The sequence below is a fragment of the Varroa jacobsoni genome, unplaced genomic scaffold (assembly GCF_002532875.2).
Source record: "Varroa jacobsoni isolate VJ856 unplaced genomic scaffold, vjacob_1.0 contig03000, whole genome shotgun sequence".
Taxonomy (NCBI): Eukaryota; Metazoa; Arthropoda; class Arachnida; order Mesostigmata; family Varroidae; genus Varroa; species Varroa jacobsoni.
The window spans coordinates 6,910-28,471 of NW_019214923.1; the positions used below are offsets into that span (position 1 = coordinate 6,910).

At 40.6% G+C, this 21,562-nt stretch overlaps 1 protein-coding gene and 1 long non-coding RNA gene across 7 annotated transcripts; one reads left to right on the top strand and one right to left on the bottom strand.

The window, feature by feature from the left end:
- Positions 1 to 839: 839 nt before the first annotated feature.
- On the bottom strand, positions 840 to 20,958 carry LOC111272685 (uncharacterized). Of its 3 annotated transcripts, none has more exons than XR_015315804.1 (4): positions 20,580 to 20,958; positions 20,094 to 20,164; positions 7,525 to 7,764; positions 840 to 1,096 (listed from the first exon to the last, which is right to left on the bottom strand). It is a non-coding gene; the product is annotated as an uncharacterized LOC111272685 (long non-coding RNA). The 3 variants fall into 3 exon arrangements; XR_015315803.1 differs by having other exon boundaries at positions 20,267 to 20,958; XR_015315802.1 differs by lacking the exons at positions 840 to 1,096; positions 7,525 to 7,764 and adding an exon at positions 15,927 to 16,168.
- Positions 7,772 to 17,121, top strand: LOC111272684 (scoloptoxin SSD552). 4 transcript variants are annotated; one of them, XM_022854263.2, is made up of 8 exons: positions 7,772 to 8,321; positions 13,599 to 13,665; positions 13,945 to 14,209; positions 14,416 to 14,506; positions 14,771 to 14,964; positions 15,122 to 15,222; positions 15,677 to 15,917; positions 16,354 to 17,121. In XM_022854263.2, the coding sequence occupies exons 2-8, from the start codon at positions 13,652 to 13,654 to the stop codon at positions 16,534 to 16,536; spliced, it is 1,089 nt and encodes a 362-aa protein (XP_022709998.1). In that variant the 5' UTR covers positions 7,772 to 8,321; positions 13,599 to 13,651; the 3' UTR covers positions 16,537 to 17,121. The 4 variants fall into 4 exon arrangements, with proteins under 4 accessions (XP_022709998.1, XP_022710000.1, XP_022710001.1 ...); XM_022854265.2 differs by having other exon boundaries at positions 13,996 to 14,209; XM_022854264.2 differs by lacking the exon at positions 7,772 to 8,321 and adding an exon at positions 8,380 to 8,488.
- Positions 20,959 to 21,562: the final 604 nt, after the last annotated feature.

The window sequence follows — 21,562 nt, forward strand, 5'->3', positions numbered from 1 at the left end:
ATGCCGTGCTCCCCTTCGGATCTGTATATTTTCGAGGAAAATGCATTAGAAATATTTTGGAGATTTGTATTTTTCAATTAAAACTTTCCTTGTTACAAAACAAAAAGAAACATTTCTGTCTATTTCAACATCTTTTAAACAAAAACATTATAAGAAAGAATAAGGAATCATGAACAAACAATTAAATGAGGGAAGATAAAATGTTTATGATTAACCAATTGTTTATGAGGGCCTGTAGACCAGGTTAAATTAATTTCAACAAACAGAATTCGTCGCAGGGTTGATATTAGGACGATCAAAACAAGCAATGTCGAAATTGGCGAAAAAACAGGGCCTATATATAAGCCATTGCTTGGTAAGAAGTTCGACGACAAATGTAAATGGCCAGTCGTAACTCTAATGACAGACCGTTTAAAAACTTTTACTCTTCTACTAAAGTTCTCTAAAAACGTAGACTCAGGTCGGGATGAAGGCGATGGAGCAGACCATTTCGTTAATTTTGTATATATATATATATATATATATATGCTGTATAATGCCAACAGCACGATACAACAGTATAAATTTGTCTTCTTGCGAAGAAAAGATTGCGCACAGATAACAACGGCATATCTTCTTACACATGAAAGACGCCTGTTTTCGGCCATTTGACAAACCTCAGAGCTCGGTCGTGTCTGTCCTTACCTGCGTAACACTGAGTAACAATTACAAATGTTTTTCATAGTCTCTTTTAAATTTACGCTGAGAATCTGAGGACCAGTTATTGCTAACGTACCACCGGATAGTGGACAGTCGCAAGCACGATTTCCTTATACTAGCAAAAACCTACGGCCAGATAATAAGGCTTATGGAACGCAGTGGTTGTTGTACCGATAATCGTCCACTAACACTGTATCTGCTCCTTTTTATTTACTAACATAGTCACTATATAACTATAATATGACTTGGGTGAGCCGTTTTGGTGGCATTCGCATATATCCTTCGTATTCATTTGTCGCTTATCAGGTCAAACGGGGAGGCGGTTGTTTATGCTCTCATTGGTTGCTTGATCTGACGCTGGCAGATCACCGGGCTTCGGGGGTTGGGGCCGGTTTTTCTGAAAAGAAGCACAAATTTCCAAAAACATACGAAACATGTGACGTAGCAATCTGTAATCTGATGTTGCGGCAGTGGCAGCCTGGCCTGGTCATACGAATGCAAAAGAACTACAACTAATTCTGACCCTTCCGTTTTTAATTCTCATATATTGACAAGGAAAAACTGAAGAACGGAGATAGATAGCTCATCATAGACGGCGGCCGTCAGCCGATTCGGATGAAACACTCCATTACGCTAACGCATTAACGAGCCATGAGAACTCAATACAATTGACAACCGCAGAAACGGCAGCGTCGGACGGCGGCAACGAGGAACGAAAGCAAGCGCGCCATCAGATTCGCGGAAATGTACTTCCACTTTGTTTGTCTTTGTGAACTTGTTAGCGAAACACACAAGTACCACGGCCAATACATGGCCACACATATAACACCTCGTTATCGGTCAAAATGAGAAAAGTCAGGGTGCACGCATTTGTGTATGCCTTTCAAAATGACGCTATGACAGCAGCAGCAGCCGCCATATTATCTCCCATTCGGCCATTATGCCAACTGTGGCTGGGGTTGTATCCGAAAGAACGGGGCAGATGCGCTGAAACCTTGCGACTTGACGAGTAAGCCATTGCTGCTGGCTGTTTCATTTAAGCGGGAACCAGTACGCGCAGTTGTTTGGTAAAAGCGCTAGTAAAATTGTACGGTAACGACCTGTTTGTTTTGGCCCTTGTGGTACAAGGAGATCAGCTAGAATCAAGCGATGCGAGAGTACGTTAGGTAGTGGGGAAAAAGCGATAAAAAAACAACGATCGTCGTAATAAGATCGATATGCGAAATCCGCTATAAAAGCAGCCTCTTGCAGTTGGCGTACAGCGAAATTGAATCATCTTATTAATTGATCCGTTTCGATTCAAGCTAAAGTAAACTGGAAGATCACTGAGTACAGTAAGTCTGGTCCTGCGGTGAGGACTTCATTGACGCAGAGGCTCTTATATATTTGTATGGAAAAAATGTGAGCTTTACAAATTACCAATAACAGGTGTAATTGCCGACATAGAAGTGAAAATTTGAGATGAAAGCGAGGTATGAAGACGGCATATTTTGTTTGGGCCTGCAAAGATGGAGTTTCGAATGCGTCTCTGTCAAGCATTGATAAAGATCCTTCAAGTAAAAGCTTAACCAGATTGCCGCGTCGGGGCGCGGGGGAATCGATTCCTTAAATGCCACATAGATTCTCATAATCCGCGGACATGACGGAAGTTACACAAGCATCAGTCTTCAAATATATTGTACCAAGAGGCCCTGCCTCTAGAATACATGTATGATTAATATGTACATGCCTACGCAAAACTGAAGTAAAATTTGGGCCTACTCAACACATGTTATTCAGCTGATTTGTAACGTATGAATTGGCTATCTTCTTCGAACGATCTTCTTCACAATGTCGGCCATTGCAAAAGTGTTCATCTGTGCTAATAAGGGCAGAAGGTCACCCGAAACCACGTGGACTTTGCAAAAGTAGTTAAGCTGCGTCAAGTTTTTTTTTAATCTGAGCCTTCACTCTTCTGGGCGAACGGCAGAAAAAAAATTCGGCATGCGCGTTTTTTTTAAGTGATTCATCAAAGTTTTACGCGTTTTGAGATAATGTCTCGGTACATGTGTCCTTCGTTATGGAATAGATAGGGTTAGAGTAACAACTGTTCGCCTGAAGTTAACACTTCACGTAAATGCTTTTCGTAAGTCGAGGTCTTCTGTGAAACTGGTCGCTAGTAGAATTTTTCTTTCACTCGATATTGCTGATCCTAGTGGCAGCCCTCAGACATACGCTAGTACCATAGAAGGTGGTGTTCTGACGTTGCTTGTTAGCCCTCACATATAGTTCATGTCGTGTGTCTGTACAAACGCATAAACCAGACGTCTGCATCACCTAATTTGGAATAATTTCGTAGATATTTTCGCATCATTGGTCATTGACCTAACCTTCTGGAGCATGGTTTCGTTGTTTTTCTTGCAATTCTCCAAACGTTATATCTGTAATTCGGTTAGAGTCCAGTTAGACAGATTGTGGTGTAAATACTTACATCAAATTTGACAATCTATGGTCTGGATTCGTTTATATCTTCAATGCGATAGATCGAGGATGACGTGGCAGGCAACGAAAACAGTTTCGGGCTTTGTATTCCATAGCCCTTAAGGACAGGGTAGAATTATATTGTAGATTTGCTATCGTTTACTGGGCGTACTTTTTGCTATGGTTAAACATTTACTACGATTTCTTCGGGCAAGGAAAATCTATATACGCGTGAAGTATATGGCTCGTAAATCAGTGAATTTAACAGAATCTATTATGAAACATTATTACTAAGCATTATACCGCAGGTGAAAAATTACGGGCAAATGTCAAAATATATACAGCTTTAGGGTCAAGGTGTTTACGCCATGAATAGACTGCAGCGCGTTGCTACTAAAGCAACAGAGGTCAGACTCTTTTGATTGTAGTCGATGACAGGAAGCATAATATTAAAACGACATTAAAAATTCAAGCAATAAAAAATTTCGATCTTTTTTGCTGATCATAAAATTCGGGCTGAAATGTTCAAGCAGACCCATAAATAACTGAGGACTTGCATGAGCATGTCCTGTCACGCTTAGATAAGACTTACTCCATGGGGTCGACCAAAATTCACTGGAATTGACTCGAATCAATTAGATTAAAAGGAGAGTTTCTGCGCTTTGTTACTGAATTGAAAGCAGCACTTCTTTCTCTATTCCTGCGACAATAATTTTTCATGGTGTGTATCTCTTGTTGTCGTTCAGGACGCTTTCGCCACTCGCCACCAGCAGTGTATGTGGTCATGCTGGAAGGTAGCGGTTTCGTCTGGAAGAAGTTTCCCAACCATGTTTCAAGTTACCGATCTTTGTGGCAGGAAGGGCCGCGAAATTGACTGCCCAGTAAACGAAAATGGTCACAGAACTGTCAGTGTAAAATTCGGTAAGGTGTGCGAAGTCCAGGAGAACAGCTTTGCTGTGTAGGTTCATTCGTCGGGTCTTTTTTCTCATGCAGGTTGGCCCAAAAAGTAATATGCCTATTAACGGTCTTATTCGTTTTCAGTGAATTAGGCCCCTACAATATCACAACATAATTTTTTATCAAAGCTTTCCTCTTCTCCTGGGGCTCCTCATTTTCGAAGAATGCGTGGTTGACGTTCAGACACCACTTCTCCTTAATCCTGTCGAAAAATCGGTTATCCTACCCACGTGACGTTCAATATTAGGCGAGATGATTCTTCGTTGGATTCAGAAGGTTCATGGGGTACTAAAACTGCAATTTTTTTGTATAAATTCTAGCAACTTGAGGTGGTTAATGACGGCATGTGTGGCTGTGGCCCATCTTTTTGGTTACAATTTTCAAGTTGTCTGTTGGCCGTCTTTCTTTTGAAGTGCCCTTAAATGATCGCCATTTAGTCGGCGGCCAGAGCGGGGAGCACTCTTTAGGTTTCGGGTATTGTTTTTAAGCTTAGACTATTCTTTAGCAATTCTTCTACCGATAGCTCCGTTAGTGTCCACAAGGTGAACGTATCATGATGCTGTTTCAGTAGTGTTTGGCAGTAGTGTTTGGTTAATGAAATACATAGTACAGAAGGTGTCAATGATGTATTTTGTCCCGCTTCGAATATCCATATTTGAAGAGTTCTTTTGAATAAACATTTCATTCATAACACAATACCGTTACAGCCTACTATCAGAGCAGAAGGAGCGACTTCTAACGGTACGTTGCAAGCGAAGGGAATTTAGAAAGGGAAATTTTTTGAAGCGCGGAAATTTTCTTTCCAATCCAATATATATATATATATCAAACATAAACAAGTTAAAGTCAAAATGATACTGTTGCGTTTTTTTTTTTTTTATAACTTTAGTCTCAGCTAGGAGTACTTAGCACATGTTTGTTACTCTAAATAGTTGCTTTAGAAGAAAAACATTAACCTGAACTAATTGCCAATAGTAAATATCTATACCCGTTTCGAGGTGAAACGCCTATTAGTGTTTATAGACTTAAATTTGCGATTTCTTCCAAAGTCAGCGAATTTAGCTGAAGTACATGTCATCCCTCGTAAATCATTTGTAACATCATCTATTGTTACAGCAGGCACTGGAAGCGCATTTAACTGGTCGTAGATTTGAAGTCGGATGATAAGGCACTGAAGCGGCGCCTTCGTAATCCTAAGAGAAAAATCATAAAATTGCTTTCTAAAAGGTATAAGGTCTCTCCAGCGTACCTGCTTTGGAACAAAGGAAATGCGCAACGTTTCCACAAATTCGCTGCTTTTGAACCCGCGCTCCATTTTCCGTAATAGGGATTTTTGCCTAATCCGTAATAGGGCACTAGGATTTTTGTGCTGCCACTTTATTTTTTGTATTATACAAAGCCGGTCAGTAAATCGGGCGCTGTCACCCACGATTCAATGTGTGTTTATCGTTGACATTTTCTGTGTTAATTAGCAAAAGTTTTTTCACCGACGCTGTCGGATACTTCGAGGATCCTGACAAGATCGATCCGTATCGTTCTTGGTTACCGTTACCGGTAAATTCACCGACTCAGCAAAAGTTGTTTCTATTTCGTGAGCTATTACGAAATATTTGATACACACGTTCACGATAAGCGTCTTCACCTTAAAGACTGAGCTTCAGAAATATTTTTTAGAATCGTATATATATAGATTGTATTATAAATATAGAAGATATAGATTGATTTGCTAAAGGTAAGAAAATACAGGTTAGAACATTCATACGTTAGACTGTACGGTTTGCATAAGAATGGATTTCTATACGATGAAAGTTATTTAACTAGGTGAAACATTCAAACGCTAGCAGAGCTTCCCGTTCGGCCTAAGCTTTGCTTGCTTTACTCCCTCGTTAAGACCTTCAAAGTTTATTAGTTATCATAAGTTCCTAGCTATCGTGAATATCTTAACCGGCTTGACTTCTTCTTATATTTCGTTTGTATTTTTCCGCAGTGACTTTATTTTGGATACTTTTATTAGGAAAAAAAGGCGTCTAACTATATAAAGCTGCCTATAGCGTAAATCTACAATCGGAAAGCAAGTTTAGAGATCAATAATGTACAACTGACCTCTGCATTCGTGCAAAGTAGCATTAGTTAAAACTTGCTATTCAACCCAAACAAGTATTCTGTTTTAACTTCTCCAGACGATATCTACAGTAAAGCACCCCTCAGTGCCTCTATAGTTTATAATCTATAGTATATATATTCACAAGATAAGGTGCCAAAGCTTAAATTGAAGACTCAACCTTTGACTAAAAGATTTCTTATAGTTAGGAAAAAAAAAGCGATGCGCAGCCACAAATGTAGGCTTTTAAAAGTTGCTTAAAACTTTTTTAAAAGTTTAAACTTTTGTTTAAATTCTTGCCGAATTAAAGTTGCAGTTAAAGTTGGCGTAGACACACTTGACATCGCCCCGCGTCATCCGTCTGTGGACCGCTCAATGAAAACAGGAACGCTTTGCATCTTGATATTGACGCTCAACGTAGCTGGGTTCAACTTAAAACAGACTGCTCCCAGTATTCGATAATCAAAACGTACTATTAGTTTAGACTGTTATCTAGCTGTTCGCTCTATAAGTGATTTCTGTTTGAGGCAAGTGTAAGAAAATTATGACAGATCATGGGTCAAAGTTGAAGTCTTTTTTTTGCCTCTTTGCCATTGTCACTAAAAGTACGAGAGCAAACAACGCGGCCATTTGCCGCTTGCACGATTCATTACCATTCATATTGCCTTTGAGCCAGTGGGTGTAGCTTTAGGTGGCGGTGATAAAATAATTAGTTACCTATGGACAATTAATTAGCAAATAATTGTTTGTGTGATATTATCCTCTTCATGTTGAACGACCGGAGGTACCGTTTCCTATATTAGAGACATAATCTCGACGGCCGGTCTTATCGGGGCGATTGTTTGAACCGGCAAGGAATAGGGCATTGATGACAATTGGTCTTATTCTGTCTGCCAATACATACTAATATTTATGCGTCCATGTTGTCATATTATATAGGGATGATTGCATATGGGCAGGGTTGCATGTTAGCATGCACGGTTCGCGTCAAAAAACGGCATTTACACTCCTTATCCGGCCGCTTCGGCCCTGCTCATCGACGCTTTGTCGTGTGTGCGATCGACTAGCGACACCAAGCAAGCCGTAGATGGATGAAAAAACTTACGTAGTTCGAATGCCTTTACAACGAGCTAAAGAGACAAGAACAACGGCCGCGATAGACTGGGGGGTTGGACCAGGCAAGGCATTGCTCCTTAGCTTTAGTTTAAGTCCAGTAACTGTTATCGACGTTGACACTAGTGAAATTATTACAGCTTAGTAGAAGCAAGCATCACCTTTGTGCGGGTGATGATAGCTAGTCTACAAACCTTATCAGCCACAATGGGAGTCTCTAGCTGACCGTGATGCTCGTTCCCTTGCGGTCGAGACGGTGCCGGCGACGTCTGCCGTTTTCGGATCTCAGGGTGAGGGACGCGAGCGCTCGGCACGATATGGGGAAAGGGCCCTATCCTATAGCAGTACCAGAGGATGCGTCCTTTGGATGCAGTCACTGAAATAGAGTCGATAAAAACCTCTGTCTCCCTCACGGCGGCCGCTATAACTGAAGACTGTAAGAGAAAAACGAAATTACGAATTTGTCGCATTTTCATCATAGCCTCTTTTAGTTGCTGTCGTGACTTGTCCGCGGCTGCTGTTATATTGATTTTCCCCAGAAAATCGACACACGCGGTGATAGTCGAACTCAATTGTTGCGCGCAACTTTGATAGTGGCCGCGCTGCAAACTTGTAGATTTCTATCTTTGTTACTGAAGCCAATGATTTAATTTTTGAAAAACGACGTACTCTGTTTGAATAAGTCAGCTAAATAGACTGATCTGTCTGTTCGGACGGCCAACAGAAAAGCTCATTTGTCACAACGGACTACAACAATTGTCTATACGATAAATGCACTAAGAATCTACGGCACGCAAGTACTAGTATTATTAACTTACCTAAAAGTTAAATATCATTTATTGGATCTGTTTTCGGGAAAAACTTTAAAGCTTTGGTCACAGATTACCCAAGAAGTAGAGTGTTGCGAGTTTTCTAGTGTACTTATATGTTGGAATCCAGTGAGCGGATGCCGTGCATGTAATTAATATCTACCAAATACAGACCGATAGAGGTAAGTTGACTTATGCATTAAATCACTTTGTAACCGTTTGATCATATCTAATAAAAAAAATTACAGGTACACTTAAGCCAGGTGCAAACCGGCACGCGGCAAACTGCCCCTCAAGCACAGGTCGCCCGTACTATGACTGTGATAAGGCTTCCCTGCCTAGAAACTAGGTCTGTAAAGATGAGCGATTCCACTGGCAATGTTGATTTCTAAACGCAAACAGATATGACTCAAAATCGTGCCGGCGATACGGAAGACTGAATTGATCAAAGAAACTAACTATTCAGCTCCACACTTTCAATAGGTTAAATAGACTTCTGTTTTACACATGACTCAGTGTCACCTTAAAGTTCCTGACCTCTTTCGTAGGCGCCTTCATTCGACTACTCATTGAAAGATTTTCTATCGCACTCTCTAGGTTTACACGGAGTTCAAAAGGCAAATCTAAGGCGTTCTTTTTTGTTTTTCATCCATCGGAAACCACAATCTGTCATATTTAAAAAATAGGCCAAAAGCCATCTGATTCAAAAAAGCAAACCCTGCTAATAAAAAAAAAAAACAAAAGATTATTAAGATAATATTTGGTAGTGAGCTTTCTTGCGTTGCATCACATTGTTAGATGTTAACATATATTCGTCATAGCTGTCGACCAGTTTTGATACTTCCATTGATCGACATTATAGAGCAACATTGCCATTTCCCAGTCTAACAGCTTACAGCACTGACTACATGTTTTTACGCCCTTCTTTTTCTTCGTCGATCACTGATCCTTTCTGTTAGATTGATGAAGATGACAACTGCCATTCACAGTTTGGCCCCGTGGATTCTGTTCTCTTATCATTTGCCCCTTCCACAGTTGATCCCGTACAAGTAACAACGGGTCGGGACCATTCAAACGCTTTTCGACTGTCATTTCTTTTGCCGCTTGTCGCCAGCTTCCGATACAAAATTTTAGTCTCTTGCCTAGGTTGGTGATTAGAATTTAGCATAATATCGGCGCAGAAATCGCTTCCGGTAACAGCCAACCCAATCCATACTTTTTTGTGATTTCGATATTGCGATCACCAGGACGATAGAAACGTTAATACTGATCAGTAAGGTAGTACTATTTCAATCAAACACAGATAAAGTGTTTCAACTTAATAAATAGCTAGCTATCTGCCTATTGGCAGATGGTTTTAGGAGTGGTGTTTTTACCTCTTCAAAGCTGGCTTTGGAAGACTGCAAACGACACAGCAACGGGAAAAAATCCTATTTTTTTTTTTTGGATCGCTTGTGTCAACTTCTGTTCCGCTATGCTCGGCTGCATTTGCATGTAAAAACGCTACATGTTAACCGTACCATAAGCTTATTTTACGTTTCCGTTAGTGATTCTTATTTGAGCATTGATAGCAGCTAGTTCAGGCGGATGAATGCCGCTTGTTTTAAACGGCTCAGCCTTAAAGAATTTTCGCAAATCGATACATGAAGTATCCGAAGCCAAGTCCGAACTCAGCGTTAGTGAGAGAGCTGTTTTGTTGTTAATTCTCTACTAACTAGGTAAAGTACTGAAAGAGATAGATGTCCATTCGAGCGCGTATTCAGGATAAACTTAAACCTATATACAGTTTACATAGGAGCTGCAGTAAATGTACGTTTCCGGTTAGAAATGCAGCAAGCTTCAATGCGGTCAAATTAAAAGTCGATTTGTCAACTTATGCTTTTCACGAGAGCATATGTGCTTTGCCTTTTACCTGTAGCCCCATCGCTCTACCCGGCACAAGTATTTCCCAATCGCTGGGCCAAAAATTTAAGCCCACAGATAACCGTTCCCCACTGAACTGTAGTCAACATCTATTTCGGAAGAACGAAGGACGCGATAGCAAACAGAATGTATTACATCGTACTGTCGTTACCCATTAGCGTGCGAATACGAATTTCCGTATTAACGCACCCGGATAATCGCCAACGACGCATTGAGGGAGAAAAAAACACTTTTTTTCGGGATAATTGGTTAGATCACCAGTGGAACTGATACGGGAAGTCGATGCAGGGAGAGTAAGGATCTTGTCATTGTGTCACATTGAGAGCAGACCTTTTTATAGTTATATAACAGCAGCATCTCTACTTTGAAGAGGTGGCCAACGTGCGTAGGAAGCTCGATCCGAAAGAAGCTATTGTTTGATAACCTTTTTTTTCTTCTAGAGCTTACCATTTTTTCGAGTAATTTTTCCAACTATTCTATTTGATGATATACATTTTTTTCAACTTTGCTAGTGTAGAATCGGTACGATTGTTCCGTTGAGGCTATCAGTGCTAGATAACAATATACGAATGAGGGGTTTCTTATATAGTGGAAATATGAACGTTTATATAAGGGCTGCGTAACAATCTGCCCTACATAGAAAAAAAATAAATAGTTTTTTTTTAGAGAGTAGTAATATGTTTCTTGTTCTAGTTGTGTTTTCAGCAATCACACGAACCAGGATAATTAAGCTAAAGAAAATGATCTCAGCGCAAAAATCAGTGAAAACGAGCAGAAATTCTAGTTTAATACAACACAAATAACAATACAACATAAACAGTAATTACCTGTATCAGCATCAATAATATTTGCTTATAAAATGGAACTTTAACAGTCATCGTAAGCCAAGACTACCGTACAGTCACTCTCGCAGTATGGCCGCGAGGCCCGAGGTGAAAGGAAATGAACGAACTCGATAAGACTTCCCTAGGTCAGCGCCCGTGCACTATTATCCGTACTAGAAAAATTGCTCGGATGAAAATAGCCAGGACTTTGTATCTGATCTGAAAGTGAACTTCTCATAATTAGAAGCTATTACGTGAACTTTTTTCTCTTCGTACACACCATTTCTACCGCTGGCCTGGACGTTTAGATACGTATGTGATGAATATATTGGATAGTAAAAGCCTGTACGAATTATAAACAAGAACTAAAATAGCTTAGTTTAAGAGAGAAAAACGGCTCTTATTCGGTGTAATCAATGTATTTTTGCCTAATGAAAAGAAAATAAGCGAAGACTGGCGTATTCTCGAGCATTTCGATTAGGAAGCGTCCAGTACACCCTGAAACTACATTTTTAAAGGGCTTATTCCTTCATGATGTCTATTGCCACCAGTGTACTTAAGCTAGAACAATATACAGCTTAGATATATCGTGGAAATTAGCGAGCTCCTAAACGCATAGTTTGTAATGGCTTTGTGCGATTTTTTAATCTACAATTAACGGAGGCACCTACGGTGTCGCTTCAGTGTCTCAAAAGCCAGGATTTACAGATTCGATTGTACATTTTGGAGACGAAAGGGTTGGGAAGCGGTACTGACATTTTCAATTGGTCTGATATAATCTTCTGGAAGACACAGGTTCAGTGCATATTGCGTTTCGGTGCCCCATTCACGGATCATTTCAGGGATCCATTATTATCTCACGGGCTTGATTTCAGTACTGAGTCTCTGTTTTGCTTTCATTCTAGCCAGCTGGTATTATATGCAGAACTTGTTTCTATGCATATTACTTTGCTCCTTTGGCGGATTTGGCGGGGAGGATGGGCAGGCGATCAGGCAGGATATAAATTGCTCTTTTCCGATTTATCTATAACTGGTTACAAAGACTTTTTCATCGCTATTTTTTGCCGCCTTGCCAAGCAGCTGAAGGAACGAATTAAGCAGCTTTGTCGTCGGCACCAGCATCAAATGAACCGAATCATGTTATTTCAGATCTTCTTTTTTGTCATTTTTATAAGAGGCAGCGACGTTTAAGCAGCACGTGCACGTGAAGACAGTCTACCCACCCGCGAAACGTTATTGAGCGGTTGGCATCGTCGCTGGAAAACGTCAACCAGCAGCAGCGACAACGGCGAGTGGACGGCGGTGCCACAAAATTAGTCCCAAGAGACCGCTCTTTCGTCAGCGGGCGTTCAGGACTCTAACAGAAGACGATAAAGAAATTTGCCGGTTTCGCTTTTTCCAGTGCGTTTACCAATGATAATAGACGGTGTAATGATGACGATGATGCTACTGCCACTCTTGCTGATGGCGATGACTATGCGGCTATGATACATTTCAATGGTATAATCCTCGGATTGAAGACTTGACGTACCTAGTTGCTTATCGTAACACGCCAGGCGTATAACAGTAGTGCAAAGTTTGTACCTTTCCGGGCTGCGTCGGATAGCAAAAACCCGCACAGCAGCAAAGCTGCCATAAGGTCGAGCTGGGTCAGAGATTTCAAACATAGAATATGCATGAATTTGTATGCGCGTGCGTGGATATAGGTACATTTATGTGCGGTCGTGCCGCGTACATTTCGCACACGAAACGAAAAAGTAGACGGCTCCTTCGGTACTAAGTAACACACTTGATTTAATATTCTAAATTAATTTTCTCCCTCGTACACTACCGTTGCTGCTTCTATATATTTCCTATTTTTTGTTTACTGTTCGTTTCTTGGTTCAATGAAGCACTAGCTCAATATCAGGGAAAAAAAAAAGCCAAAACAATTGACACACTCTATTGTATGTCTTTTTAGTCATGATGGGACTTTTCATTTATGCCGAAATCAAGCCAATGTTAAAAATCAGAGGAATGAATAAGGCATCGGCGATTATCTCCGACATCGAAACGCTACTTCTATCGGGGATCCGGTGATGAACCTGAACAAATAGACTAGCACAGCGATAAAAGCGAGTCCGACCAAAGAAAACGAGATCGATGTAATATCTGAATCTGAATCGGGCTTTATCGACACTCACTACCGCTATCATAATGAACCGCGTTTCGTTTTAATTTAATTAAGCAAAATGAACAGGGTTTTCTTTGGTTTTAATAAAATTATTTATGCTCGTCGAACAATGAAGAGAATGTTATCTGTGAAGTTCGTCAGGTGTCAATGTGACGAAAAACCTTTATATATATATATATATATATATATATATATATATATATATATATATACGAATTCAATTACCCAGTACTGATCGTTTTTACTACTTGGTTTTTTAAGCCATGGATAAATTCGGTTACGTAGACTATTAACGACGTCAATACAACTTATAACACAAACAATATTCTTTTTCTGTAGGCTGAGATCTGCATGCGTTGGTAGCCCAGAAGTAGGCAACGATTTTGAATATGTGAGGAAACATGATGATATGTCGACTTTTTTTGAAACGGTTGACCAAATAGCTTTGTCAATGAAAGGGCATACATTATGAAGCACTAGCTATATAGGTGATCAAGGATTATGGCTGTTGTATATAATTCATCACGTAATCCCTACAGGACGAATCTGACGAGTGCGTCACTCCTAAAACTGCAAGAGCTTTCATAGCGTCATGGGCCTACAAACGTGAGTTACGACAGCCCAAAATTGTCGAGCATTTTTGTCTTTTTTTAATACTTCGATCTTATTAGCCCTACAATTTGACTATTAAATTATATGGATGAGTTCAAATCTGAGATAGGCTACGTTGTAAACCGCTTTCCAGCAGAAATAACATCAACGAAGACACAGAGTTGTTTGTTATTGACGTTCTTGATTTCGTTAGATACGCAGGCCTACCAAACGTCCCCATTGGTTGTTCATGTAAAGAATAACGTTGTTTCTTTTGCCAATGTTACTCAATAGCCTACGAACAGACGTTATAGGTGCTTTCCTTACCTTCGCGATCTACTTCAGCCAAGCGCATTTTACCTGCCTACAATCAAGTACTTACGCAGGACACATCACCTGCCAGAGACGAAATCCTTACTGCCAGATCGTTGACGACCATCGCTTAGACGGACAGGAACGTCAAGAGATTTTGTTAGCCCACAATCGAATCCGGCGGGAAGCAGCCAAAGGTTTTCTGCGAAGATACGGACTGCCGGCTGCCGCAAACATGAAGAAGCTCGTAAGTATTAACTAGGCCAAAATAAGATAAAATGATTTGTCTACTTTTGAAAGCCGACTCGACGCATACGTAAATGTGCTCGGGTGCCGTGCGACAAATAAAAGTACGTGTAATAATCAATACGTGTTCTCTTAGCGGGCTGGATAATAAACTGGCTAGTCGGCGACAGTCCGTGTGTGAAATGTTAAGTGGTCCTTTTCTTCTAGGAATGGGACGACGATCTAGCCAACAACGCACAGGCCCATGTGGAGGTGACCTGCAAGCTAAAGCACGACCATCCTAACCAGCGCACTACAGGTAACCCCTGCAGCACGGATGAGCGTATACGAAATACGTCAACTATTTACCTAGGCTGTAGAGAGATTTCATAGAAGACCACTATCCATTTTCCCGTGCATTTGAAGCATAGAAGTAGACTTTCAAGTCCAGGCAAAGCTATATTTATCCGATAATTAAAGGCGTGTTCATGTCCACGTACGAGAAGAGAATCCGATTCCCACTAATCGTCAAATATCATCTGATCTTCTGATCTGAACATTATCTTTTTCATTCGCTCTACAGGTTCTTACTCTGATGTCGGCCAAAACATATATATCACTGAAGTGTGGAATCAAAAGTTGGAGCCGGACACCTGGGGCGTTGTTGTCGAGGAACTGTGGGGCCATGAGGAAGCCGCGAAACTCCACACAAACTCTTTTGGCCGGCGTCTTACACTTCAAAAACACGATCTCAAATCTATCGGGCATCTCACCCAGGTACGTCACTGCATGGACGTGTTACGAACACTAGTGACCCTCGATAAAACTCGTATGAAATATGTCACACAAGATTACGACACCTCGGATTCGCTTAAACGGGTACATTAATCAGCCTGGTAGCGTAACAATAACAATATCGTTTTCGTTATATCAGCTTCTCTGGGCAGAAACCGAAAAAGTTGGATGCGGTAAAATCGTTTTCGAGGGCACAAATGGGGCAACAAGTGATTTGAGGACGTGTGATTATGGCGAAGGGTGAGTGTTTGGATCCGGCCGGTGTCGATACCGTTTCAAAATTGTACCTGCGAAAATTGACCTAGTTGTGACCTATTCGGCAATGTATCTGTGTCCGCTACCTTAGAATATAGAATATACTAGTACTCATATCGAGCATCAGTTAAATCTCAGAAAAGATAATGCTTTCAACCGGCAAAAGTAGTTCTTATTCATCTTTTCAATAATAGCTTATATATATATATATATATAGATATGTATACACCAAGAACATATGGTACATATGGATCTATATATATGATATACTTGATAGAGATACTGTCGAAATGCTGCAAGTGATTGCTCTGTTTAAAGGAAAACAGAGTTTATATATTTTCGCATAGCATTTTTCGATAATCTGGCTCAATAGTGAGATCTTACTGAAAAAATTGTTACCAAGAATTAATTTTTTCATTGATATGTTTAATGATGACAGGGGCAACGTGATCGGCGGCAAAATGTATATAGAAGGCGTCGCATGCAGTGCGTGCCCTGACTCACATCCTTATTGTGACGACGGTTTATGCTCACGAATTCCAGGATATGGTCCCACCCACTATAGTTATACTCAATCAACTGATCAGAGCTATGCGCCTTCATATCAACCAGCGATACAGCCCCGAAGAACTTCATTTTGGTTGGCAGCTCCTGCGCGAAGATTCTATGCAGCCACTAACGTAATTCAAAGTTACCGAACATCGCATCTACCTGCACAGATGAATGTTGGATAGACTAGCGGAAGGCATAGATATGGTTCCATGACGTTTGCGTTCCTTTCAAGGCTCGTGAATGTATTAGGCCTAACTCGAATAGAAGAAGCTCTTAAAGTCTCAAATACCTCTTATACTGCATTAACCTTAAGTGATAGCACTTATTATTTCCGAATATTCCTATTAACTCAGTAGGAATGGGAAATAGGCCAGCAGTCCTGTAAAAAGAGTTGTAGACATTTCTATTAGTGCAACACAGTTGATTTTGATTAATTATTTATATTCGAATGAAGGTAACCTTTTAGCAAAGTCTGTATGCCTACAGGCTACGCTATTGTCTTTGTGATTGGACTATTTCTGTTAACCTAACATATCGCAGCATTTACCGTGTGTTTTTATGCAGACGGCCCATTACTATACCAACAGCCGGAACTCGCTTACGCGATACAACCCCTACGTACAACGTCATCAACTGCCACAATACGATCAGAACACGCACATCTACCAAGGATACACCGTGTTACAGAGGAAGCGACGCAGGACAATTTCATCAGATCGCGGTCAGCGACGTACCAGCATTCTGTAGAAGCGTTCGATGCTGTTCGAGTGCTAAAAATGTGATGGTTTGACCGAACCAATTTATAGTGCATCGAGTTCTTTGGCTGAACCGAAAGAAAAAAAGTAACATTGATGACCTTATTAGTTAATGTATGTGTACACGTGTTGGCTATGCAAAGAATGACAATCGTTTTATATGTAACCGTAAAGCCATTTATGATAAATAGGAAGTTGGGTCGAAGACTCACTTTATATAAAGCCTAGCGCGAATACGCAGCCTTAAGCATGCAAAACACCGCCTTCGAGACGGGTTGGCAAATTGCCCCGTCTCCTGCCTCCCCACTATGTATGGCCAGTTAATTCTGCATAGGTATCTATCTCGTCGTGGGTAAAAGTCTATTGATGGCTAGAAACGTAAGGAAATAAATGAGTTATTGCTATTTCAAGTTGGTCAGTTTTTAGTCTCAGGGTGTCCTTTACCTGTCTGATAAATAGGTAATAACTTAGAACCTAACGCTGGCCCAATGGCATCGCTCTATTTTAGGAAATACATTTAAACGTTACTTTGAAATCAGTCCTTGTGCTCGCAATATAACCATAACAACAATAATAATTATTATTGTTATTATTCTGGGACCCGAAGATCTGCTCAAGACACGTCAGGAAACACAAATCAGAAGAAAATATTCATTTTCCATATAAAAATTTCCCTATAAAACTAGATATACGCGTGCAGAGAGTCAAGATTTCACTGTATGTAGTAACGGGATAGAAGTGCATAAATTGCATGATAGTAGATAATTATAGGAAAGTTTTGCAAATCTTTGTTTAATTTTGAATTATTATCTTCGAACCAAGCTAATAAGTATTTAACGTAGATACAACGAAGTAACTATCTAAATTTTTACATAGTGTAATACGTTAGCGAAGTCTCACTACGTATGTATATATATATATATATATATATATATATTCTGTATTTTATAGAATCTTGGACAGTGTTATGAAACTGGCAGAGATCTGAAAGTACACATGTGTTTCCTCCGACATGAGCAACATTTTTATCGTAATTTCGCTTCAGAAAATAGGGCAGGAAATTGAAAGCTTTCCAATATAACGTATGTAGCAAAAATCAGATGTCAGCATAGATTACTGTAAATAGATAAATGTATCTATTCTATGTCGCTATATAAATATTGGATATATAGTATTCGTTCATTTCAATTACGTCAGGTAGTCAATAGGGATTCGTTCGATAATATTTCTGGTGCTTTCTTTGGAAAGTTTAATTTTTCCTGGCACATCTTGCTTTGAATTGTAGTAGAAGTATATATATATATATATATATTTTTTTTTTTTTTTCTTCGACTAAACTGGGACGCTTTCTATAGAAAAATATTATTGAAGGTGCCACAAGCTTTTAGATACGCTCGTATGACTTCTGGGGTGGTGATCTTGAAAAATTATACGAAACTAAGGAACTATGCGAAAAAAGACCCCAAACAACAATTTACGTTAAGTCTTTTTTCTGCCCAAAGTTACATTGTGCCTTGTAATTTATTAGACTTCATATCTTGTGACCCGTCTCTCTTCTCAAAAGCTTAACCGAAAAAGCAAACAAAAATGTATAGGGCGTGTCCTAAACGTCCTAATAAGATTTATTTGAATGGGAGTAAACACGTTCTTACAGTAACATAAACACTCATCGAAACTCTGGTAGAAGTTAATTTATTCGACGGATTCAGCATCAGCTAGTACGCCATAGGTAGGACCCTAGTAAAAACCTCACCAATAAAAGGACTCAAAGGTGCTATAAATGTAATTACAATCGGGACTCATGAGCCGTATCGATATTTGTCTTGTCAGCAACGCAAGGTAACTTCTTTACATTTAAATGATGACGTAATTTTACCCAGAATTAATTTGTTCAATGACAATGCATGTTTGCCTATTGCTGGCCTTAAGGCTTACGAGACAAGTCATGTTCCTATAAATGAACATTTTGTAAGCGTTGTAATGGCTTGTTCCAAGGTCGACTCTATTTTGGGCTTCGTGAGGATTTTCAGAAAGCTTCGTAGGTAGACGGCCCTCACATGGAAAAAGTTAACTGGAGAGAAATTGTTCTTCTGGCATAGCACATAGCGTGCGTGCGTGCGTGCGTGCGTGCGGGATGGAAAAGGCGATGGTGTTGAAAACTTGAAAGCAGAAGCTTTTTTTACTCTAACTTGGTTGGATATACGCAAGCTGATGAGGGCTTCTACTTCTAATGTTACAAGTAAATTATTGTGAGCTTATTAATCCTGTACAGAAGAGCACAGCTGCTCAAGTAATATTAAAAAAGTCGAGTAAAGCCTGAACATCGGCATCAACCTCATCCAGTCATAGCGATTTGACCAAGACTTAAACTTGTTAAGTACAGAATCTTAGCTTTTACAGCTTTAGGATTTTCATATCGGATAATGTGCCCCATCAATCAATGTGTCTCATAACATTTATGAGCAAAGAAGACCCTAGCTTCGTCAGATAGCCCCTAAGCTGCGACTGCAGCTTAGAGGCTATATATATATAGCTCTAATAGTACTGAAAAATATATTTAGGCTTACATCAAGAATGTGTATAATAAGGAATATTGTGTCGCAATAACTACGATGTGCCTGTATGTAGATGTCCTTGATTTCGAACTGGTAGGAACGTGGTAGGTACATATTATGCCTTTTTCATGTTTGTCGTAAACTAGCCGACGATGCCAGTTACAAGCTATGCATAGAATTACATAGATCAACATAGACTGACTAACGTTTCAAGGATAACAGGCTGATACAGACCAGTTAGAAGAGATGATTTTTTGGGGATATCGATCCTGTCATCCACCACGATAACAAATGCCGTTCAAATGGAACCTGTATCAGCGTTCTTCCTACCGTTCATACTACATATGCTCGATTTGTGACTAAACGAAGACGCAGTAAAGTCTTCGTCAGCTTTGCACACCACGTGAGGATACTACAGGAGTGATGGTGATTCAGTAGGAAAGTGAGACACAAATTTTCTAATTAATGATACCATCATCTGATTTCGAAGCGCTGCCATCGATTGCAAGAAAAATCAGTTGCTCAGGCTTAAAATTGCCTGAATTGAATATGTTCGAAAGGCCTGACGAACGAATCGTTTCGTACAATATACAGTCTATAGTAGTCATATCGAAAACGCGCACAAAGGTTTTTAGTTATATATCCCTCCTACTCACACCCGATACGTAATAAACACTGATTTTTCGTAAAAAATTCATCCCTCCTTGCATTTTTTAGACCCCACACTGATTATGTAATCTTCTCCGAGCGTTAGCTGTTCCCGTTGAGATCTAAATATTCCTAAAAACGCTAAACTATGCACCTCTCAACCGGACGTGTCTTTTAGATTAGGTATCATGGCTCAAGGTCTGATCAAGCTTCAACACACAACAACTCCGAAATTATGCATCGAGCGAAATATCTAGCGACAACTGATCTATTTTTTGTGTGCTACTTCACTTATCTAGCCAATGCGTACATCACTGAAGGTTTACAAAGCGCTCAGTTCACTAACCGGAACGTGTGACACGCTAGCAAGCCGACTATAGCAGGGCTTGCAAGATGCTCAGCCAAATTCAACGAACACTGGAAAGAACAACACCGATAAATCTATCAGATATTTGATGGCAAAAAAAAGGTCTATAAAGATGCTAATATAATGAAATATCCCTAATTCATTTTCCTTACTTGTGGCGGCCAAAATCGTCGAAAAAACTCGATAGAAGATTCGCCGGTGGGCAGTTTACTTAAGGCCGGTCACACAGTTTTCGGCTATTAGTCCGTGCTTTTCGTAGGTCTCTTTATGGTCAACTTTTGACCGTCCAACGGCACGAATGTCGGATAAATATACAACTAATCGCTAGCAATCTAACAGAGCTGCACCATCTGTCGATCCCTCTAACTCTAAGATATTTTCCCCATCTCTTTCATGTAAAATGCTAGACATGTATCCTGCATAATACAATTTTATATCAGTGCTCTACGCACTAGCAACACTAACTTCTGATTGAGCGTATGCAAATGGTCGGATGGTCATGACATCCGCAGACTGCACTCTTAAGCCAACTGTATTGTATGTGACGAGCACGGCCAGCAACACTCATATTGCTCACTTGTTTTACAGTAAGACGAACATTGACAAAGAAATCCATCGTTGAGTTGAGGCCCATTTGGCCGACTGTAAGCGGTCGCTGAAATACCTGCGTTCTATGCTACGAGGGGATAGCGGGGCTTGGCAATCGTCTACAGAGACTCCGCTGTGTAGGCAGAACCCCAGAAGACAAACGAGCCTTTGCTCGCAAGGTGTCGCTCCAAGTCTTGTTCAGGTTATTCACTGGTCCCGTAGTAACGCTTCGAAGGACTAAGACGATTCGCCTGGAGCGCCTGGAGTACTAATCAGAAAATGCGTTTGAGGCCGTTTGGATCCTGCTAGCAGCGCTGCGAGAGCCCCAACTATAACGGTAAGAGCACCTAACATAAAGCGCCATCTACCGTTCAATTTAACCGCGTCTACAAGCAGCAAAATCGAGGCTCCTCTCAACATCCCGTTTCTTCGATATGCAGAGTTCAGCGGCGGCAGCGAAGGCGGCGGCAGCGGCCAACTGTACCTTTTATGACTGCTTCTACTAACTACGACTACCGCCATTCTATGCTGGCTCTTACGCTGTTTACAATATCCTAGGCTGGTCTAGAACCACCCCACAGTTGAGGCCAGCGGCTGCCGCCGAGAGCAAGAGGGATATATACGTCGATTATTTCAGAACCGCCGTGGGCGGAGCTACTCCTCGCTTTCGGGTGACGCCCGGGCTCAGCCCTGCTCACCCGCTGGCTGGCTGGCTGGCTGGCTGGCCCGCCCATTAAGATTGACTGCGGCCTGGTCGCTTGGGCGGTAGAGAAACAGCCGACGTGAATGTTCGCCGAGTTGTTGCTGGCGCGTCGAGGCAACGATCAACTGATCAGGCCGTACAATTGGCGAAGTTAGAA

Bases quoted from the DNA above. Each gene is read 5' to 3' on its own strand.
- LOC111272684 (XM_022854263.2), top strand. The intron at 14,507-14,770 runs GTAACCCCTGCA...TTCGCTCTACAG, and splicing joins TCCTAACCAGCGCACTACAG to GTTCTTACTCTGATGTCGGC. The intron at 15,918-16,353 runs GTAATTCAAAGT...GTTTTTATGCAG, and splicing joins GATTCTATGCAGCCACTAAC to ACGGCCCATTACTATACCAA.